Source organism: Tachyglossus aculeatus, chromosome X1 (assembly GCF_015852505.1).
Source record: "Tachyglossus aculeatus isolate mTacAcu1 chromosome X1, mTacAcu1.pri, whole genome shotgun sequence".
Lineage (NCBI taxonomy): Eukaryota > Metazoa > Chordata > Mammalia > Monotremata > Tachyglossidae > Tachyglossus > Tachyglossus aculeatus.
Window position 1 is genome coordinate 44,792,725 of NC_052101.1, and position 14,117 is coordinate 44,806,841.

The following is a 14,117-nucleotide window of genomic DNA, read 5'->3' on the forward strand; positions in this document are numbered from 1 at the left end:
CTTCCTGTTGTTGCTAGCTGTTACTATCCTGTTCCTCAGCCCACTTATGGACTTCTGAGGAGTCGTGACCAGAGAAAAGTATTTCTCTTTCCACACCAGTCCTGCCTACTTTCTTCTTTTTCCTCACTTCCCCAACTTTGATAAACATCATACTCTCCCAAGTGCGTAGTGCAGTGCTCTACACACAGTAAGCACTCAATAAATGAGAAGCAACATGTTCGAGTGATTAGAGAACGGTCCTGGGAGCCAGAAGAACCTGGGTTCTAACCTTGGTTCCTCTACTTGTCTGCTGTGTGACCTTTGCCAAGTCACTTCACTTCTCTGGGCCTCAATTACCTCATCTGAAAGATGGGGATTATGTCTGTGAGCCCCGTGTGGGACAGGGACTGTGTCCAACCTGATTACCTTGTATCTTCCCCAGTGCTTAGAATAGTGCCTGGCACATAGTAAGTGCTTAACAAATAACATTAAAATAAACAAATAAATATGATTGAGTGATAGTAACTAAGATAGGAGGAAAAGCAAGGTTTGGTTGGTCCTCCCTCTTGTGAATTTATCCACCTTCTTAAATAGGCACATGTTTTTTGTTTTTTGTTTCCTGCATCTTCAGTAGTATTTCCCCCTCTCTGTAATTTACTTTAATGTTTATCTCCCCTTGCAACCTGTAACCTCCTTACGGGCAAGGATCGTGTCTACCAACTCTGTTATATTGTACTTTCCCAAGCGCTTAGTACCGTGTTCTGAAAACAGTAAGCGTTCAATAAATACCATCAATTGATTTATACAGAGGAACTCTGCATATCAAACATGACTTTTAGGTGTTAGGGTTTTCTTGATTATGTGCTCCACTTACCATTCAGGTACGGTGCATCCAGAGAATGATATATCATTATTTTATCAAGAGCTGTATGGTTCTCATATTGAGCTACCGTGGCTATAACGCCCACCTCACTGCTCATGACCCAACCTCGCTAGCCCTGGTAACTCTCCTTCTCTGTAGTCTTGCATTTCCTTCTGCCTCCAGAAGGAAACCGAACTCAGTTTCCCTCCCACATTGTCTCTTTCACTTAACCTTCTTATCACAATTGACAGCACTGCCGTCACCTCCATCTCTCCAGTCTGTAGCCACCCATTATCCTTAACTCAGGGCTCAGAGCTTAGAACAGTGCTGCTTGGGACATAGTAAGCGCTTAACAAAAACCATCATTATTATTAACTCCCTCTCCTTTTCAACCCTCATATTCAGTCTGCTTCTAAGTCCTGTCAATTTGCCTTCCACAACATTTCCAGAATCCGTCCCTTCCTTTCTAGCCAAATAACCACTAACTTTTCCAGGCGCTTGTCATATTCCAACTTGACCACCGCATCAGCCTCCTTGGCTGATCTTTCAGCTTCCAGTCTCTCCCTTCTCCAGCCCACATTGCATTCTGTTTCCCAGATGATTTTTCTAAAACTTTGTTTTGCACATTCATTCATTCATTCAATCGTATTTATTGAGCGCTTAACTGTGTGCAGAGCACTGTACTAAGCGCTTGGGAAGTCCAAGTTGGCAACATATAGAGATGGTCCCTACCCAACAGCGGGCTCACAGTCTAGAAGTGGGAGACAGACAACAAAACAAAGCATATTAACAAAATAAGATAAATGGAATAAATATGTACAAGTAAAATAGAGTAATAAATATGTACAAACATATATACATATATACAGGTGCTGTGGGGAGGGAAAGGAGATAAGGTGGGAGGGTGGGGGGGAGGAATGAGGGGGCTCAGTCTGGGAAGGCCTCCTGGAGGAGGAGAGCTCTCAGTAGGGCCTTGACTATCTCCCCACTCCTCGAAACTGCTAACCATTGGTTTTATGTCACTCCGCCACCCCCTCCCTCCCTCCCCACCCACCCTGGGCAGTGGATACACCTGCTTGCACTTTTTGTTCCTCTCAAACTAAAAAACTAGGTTCCTTGTGGGCAGGGTTCATGTCTACCAACTCTATTATATTGTACTCTCCCAAGCTCGTAGTACAATGGTTTGTTCACAGAAAGCACTCAATAAATACCATTGATTCATTGATTACTTACTTCACAGCCTTGTTCTTGTCTCTTCACCACCAACCTCGTGCTCATACCCTCCTTCTCACCTGGAACTCCCTCACCTGTCATATCCACTGCTCTCCCCTCCTTTGGAACCTTTCCGAAGTCACATCTCCTCCAAGAGGCCTTCCCTGATTGATTTCTCATCACCCTATTTTGTATAATAATAATAATAATAATAATTGGCATTTGTTAAGCGCTTACTATGTGCAAAGCACTGTTCTAAGCGCTGGGGAGGATACAGGGTGATCAGGTTGTCCCATGTGGGGCTCACAGTCTTAATCCCCATTTTCCAGATGAGGTAACTGAGGCCCAGAGAAGTTAAGTGACTTGCCCAAGATCACACAGCAGACGTGTGGCGGAGCCGGGATTCGAACCCATGACCTCTGACTCCAAAGCCCGGGCTCTTTCCACTGAGCCACGCTGCTTCTCTGTAACTTCATCTTAAGGCCTTCAGGTGCCATTTCTGTACTTCTAGACTACCTGAGCACTTACTGTGTACAGAGCATAGCTCCTATTTGCCTATTGAGGGCACATCTGCTCCAAGAGACCTTCCCAGACTAACCCTTCTAACCCTTACGTACATATCTTTACACTGTATTATGTCCTCCTACTTGAAAATCATTTTATATGCCTGTCTTTCGTACTATCCTGTAAGATCACTGAGGGCAGAGATCTTGTACTTTCCTACCCCTTAGCATAATTCTCTGTGCACCATAGGTACTTAATAAATGCTACTGATTGATGAATTGGATAATTAATGGTTGTTTTGGGAGGCACTTTTTTTCCATAGACTCATAGGGCTAGAAAGGATTCATCTAGTCCATTCCCCTACATTCATTCTATTCATTCTGGTCCATATTTACATCATCTGGACCAAGATGAGGAATCTGGCTTTCTTTTAAAGGCCACTGGAGATCAAAATTCCACTACCTTGCATGATCCTTTGGAAACCTTACTAGAAAGGATTTCATAACTCCTACGTGCCTATTGAGGGCACATCTCCTCCAAGAGGCCTTCCCAAACTAAGCCCCACCTTTCCTCATCTCCCACTCCCTTCCTTGGCACCCTGACTTGCTCCCTTTGCTCTCTCCCCCATCCCCTTCAGCCCCACAGCACTTATATATATATACAGACATCAATACAAATAAATACAATTATATATATAATTGTATTTATTTGTATTGATGTCTGCCCTCCCCCCCGCCCCCCGCTGGACTGTGAACTTGTTGTGGGCAGGGAATGTCACTGTTTCTTGTTGTATTTTTACTTTCCCAAGTGCTTAGGGCAACACAGAAGGGAGTGGGAGATGAGGGAAGATGGGGCTTAGTCTGGGAAGGCCTCTTGGAGCAGATGTGCCCTCAATAGGCACATAGGAGTTATGCTCTGTTAACAGTAAGCGCTTAATAAATAAGATTGAATGAATGAATGAATGAACTCACCCAGAGGGGCACTGGCTTGTCATGTTTCTGTTTTCCTATTAGCAACTATTTAAGTAGTCTTTTTTCTCAGATGTCACATTTTTTCTTTTGACAGTGTTTCAAGAAACCAGTTTATTTTTTTACCAAAATCATCCAAATAAACTGGTAGTGGGGGCAACTCTTTAGGAGCTTAACTGGCCTGAAAAAGTAGTTCTGAAAATGTTCTTATCTAATTTGTGCTGAATGTCTCCTCTGTTCTGACCGAAAAGGAAATTCCACTTATTTATAACTCAGAACATTTGTAACTTAAGAACTCCAAAGAGAAAATAACCAACTTGCTAACATTTCAGTTGACTTCTCTAAGCTATCCCAGAAAATCGGTGATGGGATGCTGACATTTTTAAATTACAGTGGAGCTTGCTTTTTACCGGGGCCTTAAAATGGAATTTCAGGATGATTATGGTGGCATTGTCTTCCTTTACAAATGCAATAGACTCACTCCCAGTACTTGGACATTCTTTACCCTAGGAGCGAACTAACTTGAAATCATTGCGTTTCAGGAGATGACTCACTCATGGCCACCCCCTCTAACAGCCATTCATACGCCATGCAAAACAGAGCCTTCCAAATTTCCTTTTCCAACCAAGGTGAGTAAACACGATGACTTATTTCTCTGAATCCCCCACATTTCCATGACTTCCCCCCCCCGCCCCCCACCAGCCCTTCCTCCTTTTGGTCAGAGGCTTCAATCTTTTTGGAAAATGAGACCCTGGCCGTTTTTCCTGAAGTACCACTCCCTCACACAATACTCCCCAGACCCAGAAGAGTAGGAACACTTCCTGGAGCCCCAGCTGAGAAAGCAACCAGCTGGGAGCCAGAGCATAACTGGGTGAGAGGAGAAACTGCTATAGTTCCCAACACCACTGCCAACTCCCGGGAGTGGAGGTCTCTGTGGGGTCCATGAACTCCTTCTTGCATTGGGTTGGCAGAGCTGTACACTTTTGGGACCCGCTTGGCAGCAGCAGGAGCAATTTCTCTTCCCAACTTCTCCAGTGGCTGTTGCTCTGCTTCTTTCTGGGCTTTCGTATGTTCTGTTCTCCCTGTCAAGAAGGCAGCTCCCTGGGAGCCGAGCGGCTGCTGCCACCCCAGCCGGGAGTTAGTCAGTCCTACATATTGAGCGCTTACTGTGTGCAGAGCACTGTACCCAGCACTTGAGAGAGTACAATATAACGAGACACATTCCGTGCCCCCAACGAGCTTACAGTCAAGAGGTGGAGCCAGACAGTAAATAAATAAAAAATGACAGTTATGTACGTAAGTGCTGTGGGGCTGGGAGGGGGAATCATCATCATCATCAATCGTATTTATTGAGCGCTTACTATGTGCAGAGCACTGTACTAAGTGCTTGGGAAGTACAAATTGGCAACATATAGAGACAGTCCCTGAATGACTGAAGAGAGCAAGTCAGGGAAACACAGAAGGGAGAGGGAGAAGGGGAAAGGAGGACTTAGTAAGAGAAGGCGTCTTTTAGGAGATGTGCCTTTGCTAAGGCTTCAAAGTGTGGGGAGAGTAACTGTCTATTGGATTTGAGGAGGAAGGAGAGGAAGGGACTTGTGCTCCCTACTTGACTTTAGAGTAGCCCATGGGATAATAGCTCTTTTGAAGTGTTTTGAAGCGTTGAAAAATTCTCCGGTTTGTGTGATATACTTCTGGTAAGAAGTGGGTTTGGTGTTCCCTTTCAGATTCGCCTGTTCTTATTTCTCGCTCATCCTAATTGTGGATTAAAGCGTCCTGTGTAATCTCTTGGCTGACCATTTTGGCTTTTGGCCCCTTTCCTGACAATGGCTAGCCTCATAAGGAATACAATCTTATTTCTTCCTCTCGACTTGAGTCCAGTCTGATGAATTGAGGAGGGGCAGTTTCCATCCCTTCCATTTTCCCTGCACTGGAATAGCTTACTTGACATCTTCTTCAGGCGACCGGAAGCAGCAAAGCAGCATGGTCTACTGGAAAGAGCACAGGCTGGGAGTGAGAGGTCCTGAGTTCTGATTTTAGCTCTGCCGCTTATCTGCTCTGTGACCTTGGGCACTTCTGTGCCTCAGATCCCTCATTATCTGCAAAATGGGCATTCAATATCTGTTCTTGCTCCTACTTAGGCTCACCCCATGAGGGACCTGATTATCTTGTATCTACTCCAGTGCTAAGAACAGTGCTTGGCACATAGTAAGCACTTAAGAAGTACCACAGCTATAAATAAAATTAAAAAATGGATAAAATGGATAAATACAAACAGAAATAAAATCTATCCATTTCAGAAAATGTAATCCTCTTTTTTTACCTCCTCAGTTTATTTTTTAGAATTGGAAAGTTCTCTGAAGCTGTTAGATCCCCCTCTTCTCCCACGCATTCATTCATTCAATCATATTTATTGAGCACTTTCTGTGTGCAGAGCACTGTACTAAACGCTTGGGAAGTACAAGCCGGCAACATATAGAGGTGGTCCCTACCCAACAATGGGCTCACACTCCTTACCCCAATGCAACCGCCCACGGACAGTTAATCTCCAAGTATTTAGAAAAGAATCACAAAGTTGTGACCCTTCTCCTTTCTCTCCTTCCCCAAGTTCACCACCCTCAACAATTTAGCAGACTGATTTAAACTTAACTGGACATTCCAAATTCTTGACATTAAATGGCTAATTCTTTGACAGGAATAGCACCTTTGTATGATAATGGTCACATATTTCCTAAGTATCATTTGGAATCCAGTGTCCATGTAGAATCAGTCATATAGGTCATCTGACCTAGATGGGATCAACCAGATTGGAAAATAAGTATTTTTGTGTTTGTCACAGAGGAAATTTACACATGACTATGGTCCTGATCGGGCAACTGAGCAGTTGTTTATGCTGCTCACCTGCAGTCAAGAGGAGTTAGACACTTATCATGCTTACAGTCGTAATTTCTGTTCCATTTTGAAAACTCAATTCTTGTTTAACTTGCATGTGGCAAAGAGAAGGCATGATGGATGGAAAAGTGCAAATGGAAAATGCTAATAGTAGTAATAATTACTAATGATAATTGTTTTTGTTAAGCACTAACTCTGTGCCAGGCACTGTATTCATTCATTCATTCAGTTGTATTTATTGAACGCTTACTGTGTGCACAGCACTGTACGAAGTGCTTGGAAAGTACAATTTGGCAACAGTTAGAGACAGTCCCTACCCTTCAGTGGGCTCACAGCCTAGAAGGGAGAGACAGACAAAAAAACAAAATGAGTAGACCGGCATCAAAAGCATCAGAATAGATAAATAGAACTCTATTAAGCGCTGGGGTAGATATAAGCAAATTGAGTTGGACTCAGTCCCTGTCCTACGTGGGGGCTCACAGTGTTAATCCCCATTTTACAGATGAGATAACTGAAGCACAGAGAAGTTAAGTGACTTGTCCAAGGTCACATAGCAGACAGGTGATGGATCCTGGAATTAGAACTCAGGTCCTCAGAATCCCAAGCTTATGCTCTTTCCCCTAGGCCATGCTGCTCCTGCCGTGCTCTAATTTTGCATTTTTTTTCCAGCAGTTTTTTGTTCCTAAAGGAAAATTACTTCTGGGAGCGATGTTACCTTGTTTCTGCTTAGAATCCATATGCCTGAATGAAGATCTTTATTATCTGTATCCAAACTTGCTGGCTAAGTAATTTGAGGCTAATGATGCAATGCAACTTAAACCACCTCTTTTTTTTCTTTAAGGAGCCGTTAAAGTTAAATAATCTTTCCACTAGTTTATAATCATTCCCAGATGCTTGACATCGGAGTCTGGGTTTCTTTACAAGTTCTTTTTTTTTTTTTGGTCTATTACCTGCTTGTGATTAATGGGCTTCCTAAGGGACTGACTTGCTTGTCTTTCAGCAAGGGTCAAATAGTGAAAGATGAAGGGTAGTAGAAGGTGGAAGGAAGAAAGCATTGAAATATGATTTTGGAAAAAGAGTATGTGAAGGCTTAGGCAGGTAATTATGTGAAAGGTTGGTAGTTTCCTTGTCATTATACTAAAGAAGCAAGGGGAAAAAAAATCAGCTGGCAAGTTTAGTCCTAATAACATGCAGGAATACCATCTAAACACCAGGAATGATGTCTCTACACTAATCAAAATTTCCATTTCTTTAACTCCATGATTGTGGCATTCATTCAGTCATATTTATTGAGTGCTTACTGTGTGCAGAGCACTGTGTCATAAATGGAACTTGTCAGATACATCCTAAAAATGCAAAGCATGTACCAATAATTTCTTTTACCACGTCCCCAACATTTTTGGCAGGAATGTTTGCAAAGATTCCCAAAATATTAATGAGCCAGGACTTTGTCAGGCTTGAAGCAATGGGGTTAAAATGCATTGTTTTTGATAGTTCTACATTTAATCAAGCAGGGCTTATAGCTCTCTAATACCAATTCAGTGGGAGAAAAAGCTTAATAATTAATGGGTTAGGCCATTCTTTGTCTCCTCTAACAAACTGAATTGCATTTGCATCTCCAGTATAGATGAAGCTGAACTTTCAACTGGTTATACTCTGCAGTTGCTTAGTTTAGAAAAAGTAATTTATTATAAAAATCAGATTATTATTGCACAGAAACAGCAGCATCACAGCACTGTGTCATTTGGGGAAACATGGTCTACTATTATGAGCCACAGTTAAGTCTTCAAACCTGAGAATTTACAGTTTTCTTGAAAGGCTGGATTTGCCTTTTCTAGACCCAACATCCTGCTTTTATAAGGCCTAGTGTACAGTACATAGAAGCTAGCACATTTCCTTTTGTTCCTCTGGTGTTTCCAAGAGAAAATTTGCTTTAGAAAACTAGAAGGTGAGCAAAGGATCTTGAAGATGTGTATTTCTTTATGCCCCCAATTAATTATACCAAAGAAGTGAGGAAAAGAAAATCAGCTGACAAGTTTAATCCTAATACCCTGCTGGAATACCATGTGAACACTGGGAATGATGTCTCTACCCTAATCAGAGTTTCAAGTTGGAGGACTGTTCATGTGTTCAGAAACTGATGTTTCCAAACTGAGATTGAAACTGCTAGTTTACCTTCTAAGATTTATTTTTCACCTGGAGAACTGTTTTTGATTAAGGTGAGGTGGGTTGCTGTGAAAATTCATTCCAGTAGATTTCCTGTGCAGCTAGCGACACTGGGGAAATGGGCAAGTAAAGAGAAGTTTTATAACTTGTGGACAGCTGGTCATGGCACCACTGACTGTTCTATGCTGTTAACCTAGCATTCCATTTCTAGCAAAATAAATTGTAGGGGATCGTTGAGGGCAGTTTTGTGATTCATTATTTGAAATATATACATGACTCAGTTTTATTCTTTCTCCTTAAATTCTTAGGGCTAAATGGGAGTCATAGTTTTAAGCGAGACTTTTTACCTAAGTCGTAAAAAAGGAAATGATCTGTTCTTCAGGGCCTCAGAAAGAGTCTTTATTCTGCACCCTACTAAGGAATTTTTTTAACCTTTTGGATGCTCAATTATTTTCACAAACCTACTGTTCCTAGAATTCTCTTTCATTAAAGAAGTCTTGAATAATGCCGAATTCTAAACAGAAGCCATCCACCGTCTCTGAGTTAAAAGATGAGCCAAACCGATAATATTATGATCGGTGGAAAATGAAGAAGTCAGTGCTCTTTGATAGTTTGTATTCACCATGAAGAAAACCCATCATTGCATATTGGTAGTAATTGCTCTAGATAAACAGTGGGATGTTCTCAGCTGTGCTCTTTTGTTTTCCCTGAAGGTGGGTAAAAGAGCACTCATAGTATCTGTTCCCAAAGGCTCCCCAGCTGAGAGCCTTGAAAAAGCAGGCCTTTTGGTAGGGAAGCATAGGGAGCCAGGAGGGATTCCCAGGGGCCTTCACCAAGACCCCTCTTTCCTTTCTCGGGTGTCTCCTGATATCCAAGAGTCACGAGGTTTTAGGAGAAGCACCCTGCGAGTTTTGTCCATCTCATGGTTGACAGGAGAATAGACGAAGGGGCTCTCTTAGCTAGGACTCCTGGGGTGGGGTGGAGCACGATTCCATGAAGGACAGATTTCCTCTTCCTCTTGGCCAGCAGGCCTGAGTGTTTGCAGTCAGCTTTCTGGGAGCAGCTATCAAGGGGATTATCTGGGTGAACACACCTTCAGGAAATTGAGGGTTCAGAAGTAATCCTTGGAGCCTGCCTAATAGAACTGTTCTGCACAAAGTAAGCGCTCAATAAATACGAGTGAATGAATGAATGAACCGTTCAGCAAGTCACCTGGAACTGAGCTGTTTGAATTGCAGCACTTCTGCTAGAGGACTTCTCTCTGTCTCTTTTAATATACTCTTGCATTCTCTATCTGCAGGAGTCTCAGCAATCCAATTTTGGTACTGGAGAACAAAGTGAGTATTTCTAGTGCCTGGTATTTTCAAATTAAATTCTGAAAATATGTGCCATGCAAATTCATCACTGTGGTTCCATAACTCACATCCCATAGAAATAGTGGTCTTCTGAACTGATGTGGAAGTGGAGGCGTAGAATCAGAAGTGATCACAATCACATTTTGGCCAAAAGCATTCTTAGATGTTATGACACAGACTGTTGAGTTTTGGTCATGTTACACATAGGTGGAAATTTGGGGAAATGCTCGTGTTGTGTAGTGAAAGGTACCCCAAGGGAGCCGGTGTCAATCTCAGGAGCAGAAACGTGGTTTTTCCCTTCCCCCATTTATTCCATTGAGGGCCTAGGGCAAAGCAGGGTTTGGTGTGTGAATGTCAAGGCCTTGGTTGGGAGAATAGTCTGACAAGCAACTGTGTTCTTTGCCAAAAGCAATAACAACCTTTTAAGCAATAAAGAAAAAAAACACTTTACACCCATGGCAGGTTTGGGAAGTGGAAATTGTGTGTGTGTCTTGGGGGGAGACTTTTATTCTCCTAGTATCAGATTTTATCCTCCTCAATCCTCAGTAGCTTTCAGAGACTAGTTGGAGCAGAAAGATTCCAGTTTAAATACTGACAATTAATCTCACTTAACTCTCCCAACTCAGCATTCTGAGCCTCTCCCAGGAATTGCAGTGTCAGTGAAACAGGATTTGCATGTCCTCATTTACGTGCAATGACCTAGCCACTGACTTCCCCCTACCTTTAGGCCTCAGGTTAGTTATAAGAGTGGTCATTCTTTTCCCTCATTAAACTTAATCTGAGTTTGGTTGTTTTAACTTTTGTAATTCTATTGACTTCTTTTACCATTCCAGAAAGATACAATCCTCCATCTAAAACGTCAAATGGTCACCAGGCCAAATCGTAAGTCAATCAAGTGACTTTAATTTCACATTTTCTTTGGTTACAACATAATTATGATCTGTGTGATCTGAAGGTATATATGTATATGTATATATATATATATGTGTATATATATATATATGTATATATACATATGTGTGTATATAAATTTTTCATTTAGGAATCTGTATGTTTCAGTTTTGTGGGCCAAGTTATTCACGTGCTTTGTATAAAATAGGCCAGTCTAATTAAAAAGACAAAACCAAAATGGAATATGTGATCTAGGTGGGGTTTTTTTTTGCTTTTTGGGGGGCTGGGTGTGGTTGGAGGCAGGGGAGGGGATCGGGGTACAAATTCCCTTAACTAATACTTTTCAGCCTGGAGTAGTTTTGCAATAGTTAAACTCTCAGGACCTTTTTAAAATTTTTACTCTCCAGTGATTAACAAGGGTTACTAGGTTCAGCTGAACTGAGGAGTAATGTGAAACCAGCTCCTTAAGTTCTGATAATAGTGACTTTCCTGTCAAAGAAGCTAATTTAATAGTTACATGCCTAGTTTTGGGGGTGCCAGGAGTCATTTTAGACCAGTTTAGACCTTGTCCTCACATTTTAACAAATTGGTGAAAATGCTGATAGTAAGTCATTTGACTTCATAGTGAGAACATAAATTGTAGCAAGGGAAGCTTCATATATTCATGGTAACTAATCAGAAGAGTTCAGTCCTTTCAGAGTTTAAAGTATTCCAAGTATAACAGATTTACTGCTCCATTCATTTGGCCACACTGTGGTAAATCCCAAATTGGTTTGTGTCTCAGTAATGCTTACCTGTCAGTTGCCTAATGTTTGTTTTTTAAAAAAATTCATGGGCTCTGCAGGAAGCGTATTTGTTTTAAATGAAATTAAGCATACAGTATAAGGGAAAGTTAAGACATCTGCTCTTTTCTTCAAGATGAGGGAGAAATTTTGGTCTTATGCTTTCAGATTCCTTTATAAGACTTCTAAAACTATGATTTAGCCAAAATAGTACTTTTTTTTTGTATTTTCTGCCACAGTGATTCATTTCATTTGGTTGATGGCCAGGCAGAGACAATATTGCATTTATTTTCTATGGCAGGGCTTTGAATTCAGGTAAAAGTTAAAAGCTTAAGTTTCAAGTTTACAAAGAGGATTTGGATATTTACAAGGAGTATATTTTTCATCTCTCTCGCTGCCAACTCCTTGCCCATGTCCTGCCTCTGGTCCTGGAACTCCCTCCCATTTAATACCTGACCAACAATCACTCTCCTCATCTTTAAAATCTTATTAAAATCACATCTCTTCCAAGAAACCTTCAGCAACTAAGCCCTCATCCGCCCTTCTCCTCCCTTCTGCATCACCCTTGCGTTTGGGTCTGTGCCCTTTAAGCACTTGGTATTCACCCCACCCTCTCCATCCTAGTGTTTATGTACTTGTCTGTCTCCCCCTCTAGATGGTAAGCTCCCTGTGGGCAGGGAACGGGTCTACCGATTCTCTTACATAGTACTTTCCCTAGCATGTAGAATGGTGCTCTGCACACAATAAGTGCTCAGTAAATATGAGTGATTAAAAAATGAAAGGAGAATCATTGTTGCATGGGAAGGGAGCCTGAAATCCAAATGATCAGAAGGGAATGTTGCCAGTACACCTACTGGCACAAAATGGAAAGAATGTAAAAACTTTCCTTTTCCTGAGCTAGCCAGGCTTCAAAATTTTTTTTTCCCCTTCTGAAGGCACAATGAATTGGATTTCTCCCAGTTTCAGAAGAAGCTTCATTCATTCATTCATTCAATCGTATTTATAGCATAAGCGTGCATGTCACCCACCACCCAAAGATACAGAGGTTAAATCACTCCCATTCCAATCTCCTCCCATTCCACCCCCATATTTTTCCCAGATTCCTATGTCAGGTTCCAGGACAGTATTGGCTCCCTTGGCCCCGGGACACTATCTTTCAAAACTGAATTAATCAGTGCTATTTATCGAGTGCCTACTATATGCAGAGCCCTGTGCTGAGCACTTGGAAGAGCACAGTATAACAGAGTTTCTAGACATGTTCCTTGCCCATAATAAGCTTACTGTCTAAAGAGGGAAATAGACATTTATATGAAGAATTAATGAATGATACATAGCTTAGAGATATATGCATCTCCAAGTGACGTGGGATTGCGGGTGGGGCAGATATCAAATATCTGAAGGTCACAGGTCCAAGTGCATAGATGACGCAGAAGGGAGAGGGAGCCAGGGAAAAGAGGGCCTAATCGGGGAAGACCTCTTGGAGGAGGTGTGACGTTGGTTAATGGGAGCCTTGTTGAAAAGCCTGTGGCGGGCAGCATCAAGGGAGCAGAATGGTGCCTTCTTTCACCACCAGCACAGCCACTAAGGACACTTCCCCTGTCACCCTAGCCGGGCCTCCAAGCAACTTGGCTTACTTGAAGCATAGCTTGGTGGATGGAGAGTGGGCCTCTGAGTCAGACGGTCCTGGATTCTAATCCTGGCTCTGCCACATGCCTGCTTTGTGACCTTGGGCAAGTCACTTCACTTCTCTGGGCTTCAGTGACCTCATCTGCAAAATGGGGATGAAGAGTGTGAGCCCCAGGTGGGACAGGGACTGTGTCCAACCTGATTAACTTGAATCTACCCCAGCACTTGTGTTTATCCAACAGTGCTTGGTACATGACGCTTAAAAAGTACCATTATTACTATTATTATTATTGGTGCATACGGGGGTTTGTCTATCTACCGACAAATGCCTCAGTGTCAAGGCGGTGTCCCAGATAGGGAATGGATAATCTGCATGCCCCTCGTCCACTGTCTCCTTCCTTCCATCACCCCCTACCCACCCTAAACTTGTAGAGGGCTGTCTTTTTTTTATATTTGTTGACCACTTATTATGTGCAAGGCACTGTTCTAAGTGCTTGGGTAGATACAAGGTTATCAGGTTGGACACTGTCCATGTCCCACATGGGGCTCACAGGCTTAATCCCCATTTTACAGAGGAGGTAACTGAGGCAAAGAGAAGTGAAGTGACTTGCCCATGGTCACACAGCAAAGTGGCACAGCTGCTCTCTCCCCTAGGCCACGCTGCTTTTCTTCTGATCTAGTGAAAATGGGGTTCAGCAAGTGACCAGGATGACTTTGTGATACCAGTCTTTATTTTTATGAGCTCCAGGAGTTTATGATTTTTAGTCAGAGTTGACCAGCGTTTAAGTTTTCCTTTTTAAATTTCAATATTTAGTTCTTTCTGCATTTTTTTTATGAAGGAAGGGGAATTGTGTCAGCTTTTCTTTTATAAATTGTTGATTTC

General features: G+C 42.2%; 1 protein-coding gene across 6 annotated transcripts in view; it reads left to right on the forward strand.

Annotated features, from left to right (window-relative positions):
* The window catches only part of AFF4 (AF4/FMR2 family member 4), a 110,739-nt gene that overhangs the window by 67,952 nt on the left and 28,670 nt on the right, over positions 1-14,117 (forward strand). For all 6 annotated transcript variants that reach the window (XM_038740682.1, XM_038740681.1, XM_038740684.1 and 3 more), the window contains 3 exons: positions 4,068-4,154; positions 9,881-9,917; positions 10,769-10,817. In XM_038740682.1, the coding sequence (XP_038596610.1) occupies positions 4,068-4,154; positions 9,881-9,917; positions 10,769-10,817 (173 nt within the window). The remainder of the gene's footprint in view (positions 1-4,067; positions 4,155-9,880; positions 9,918-10,768; positions 10,818-14,117) is intronic.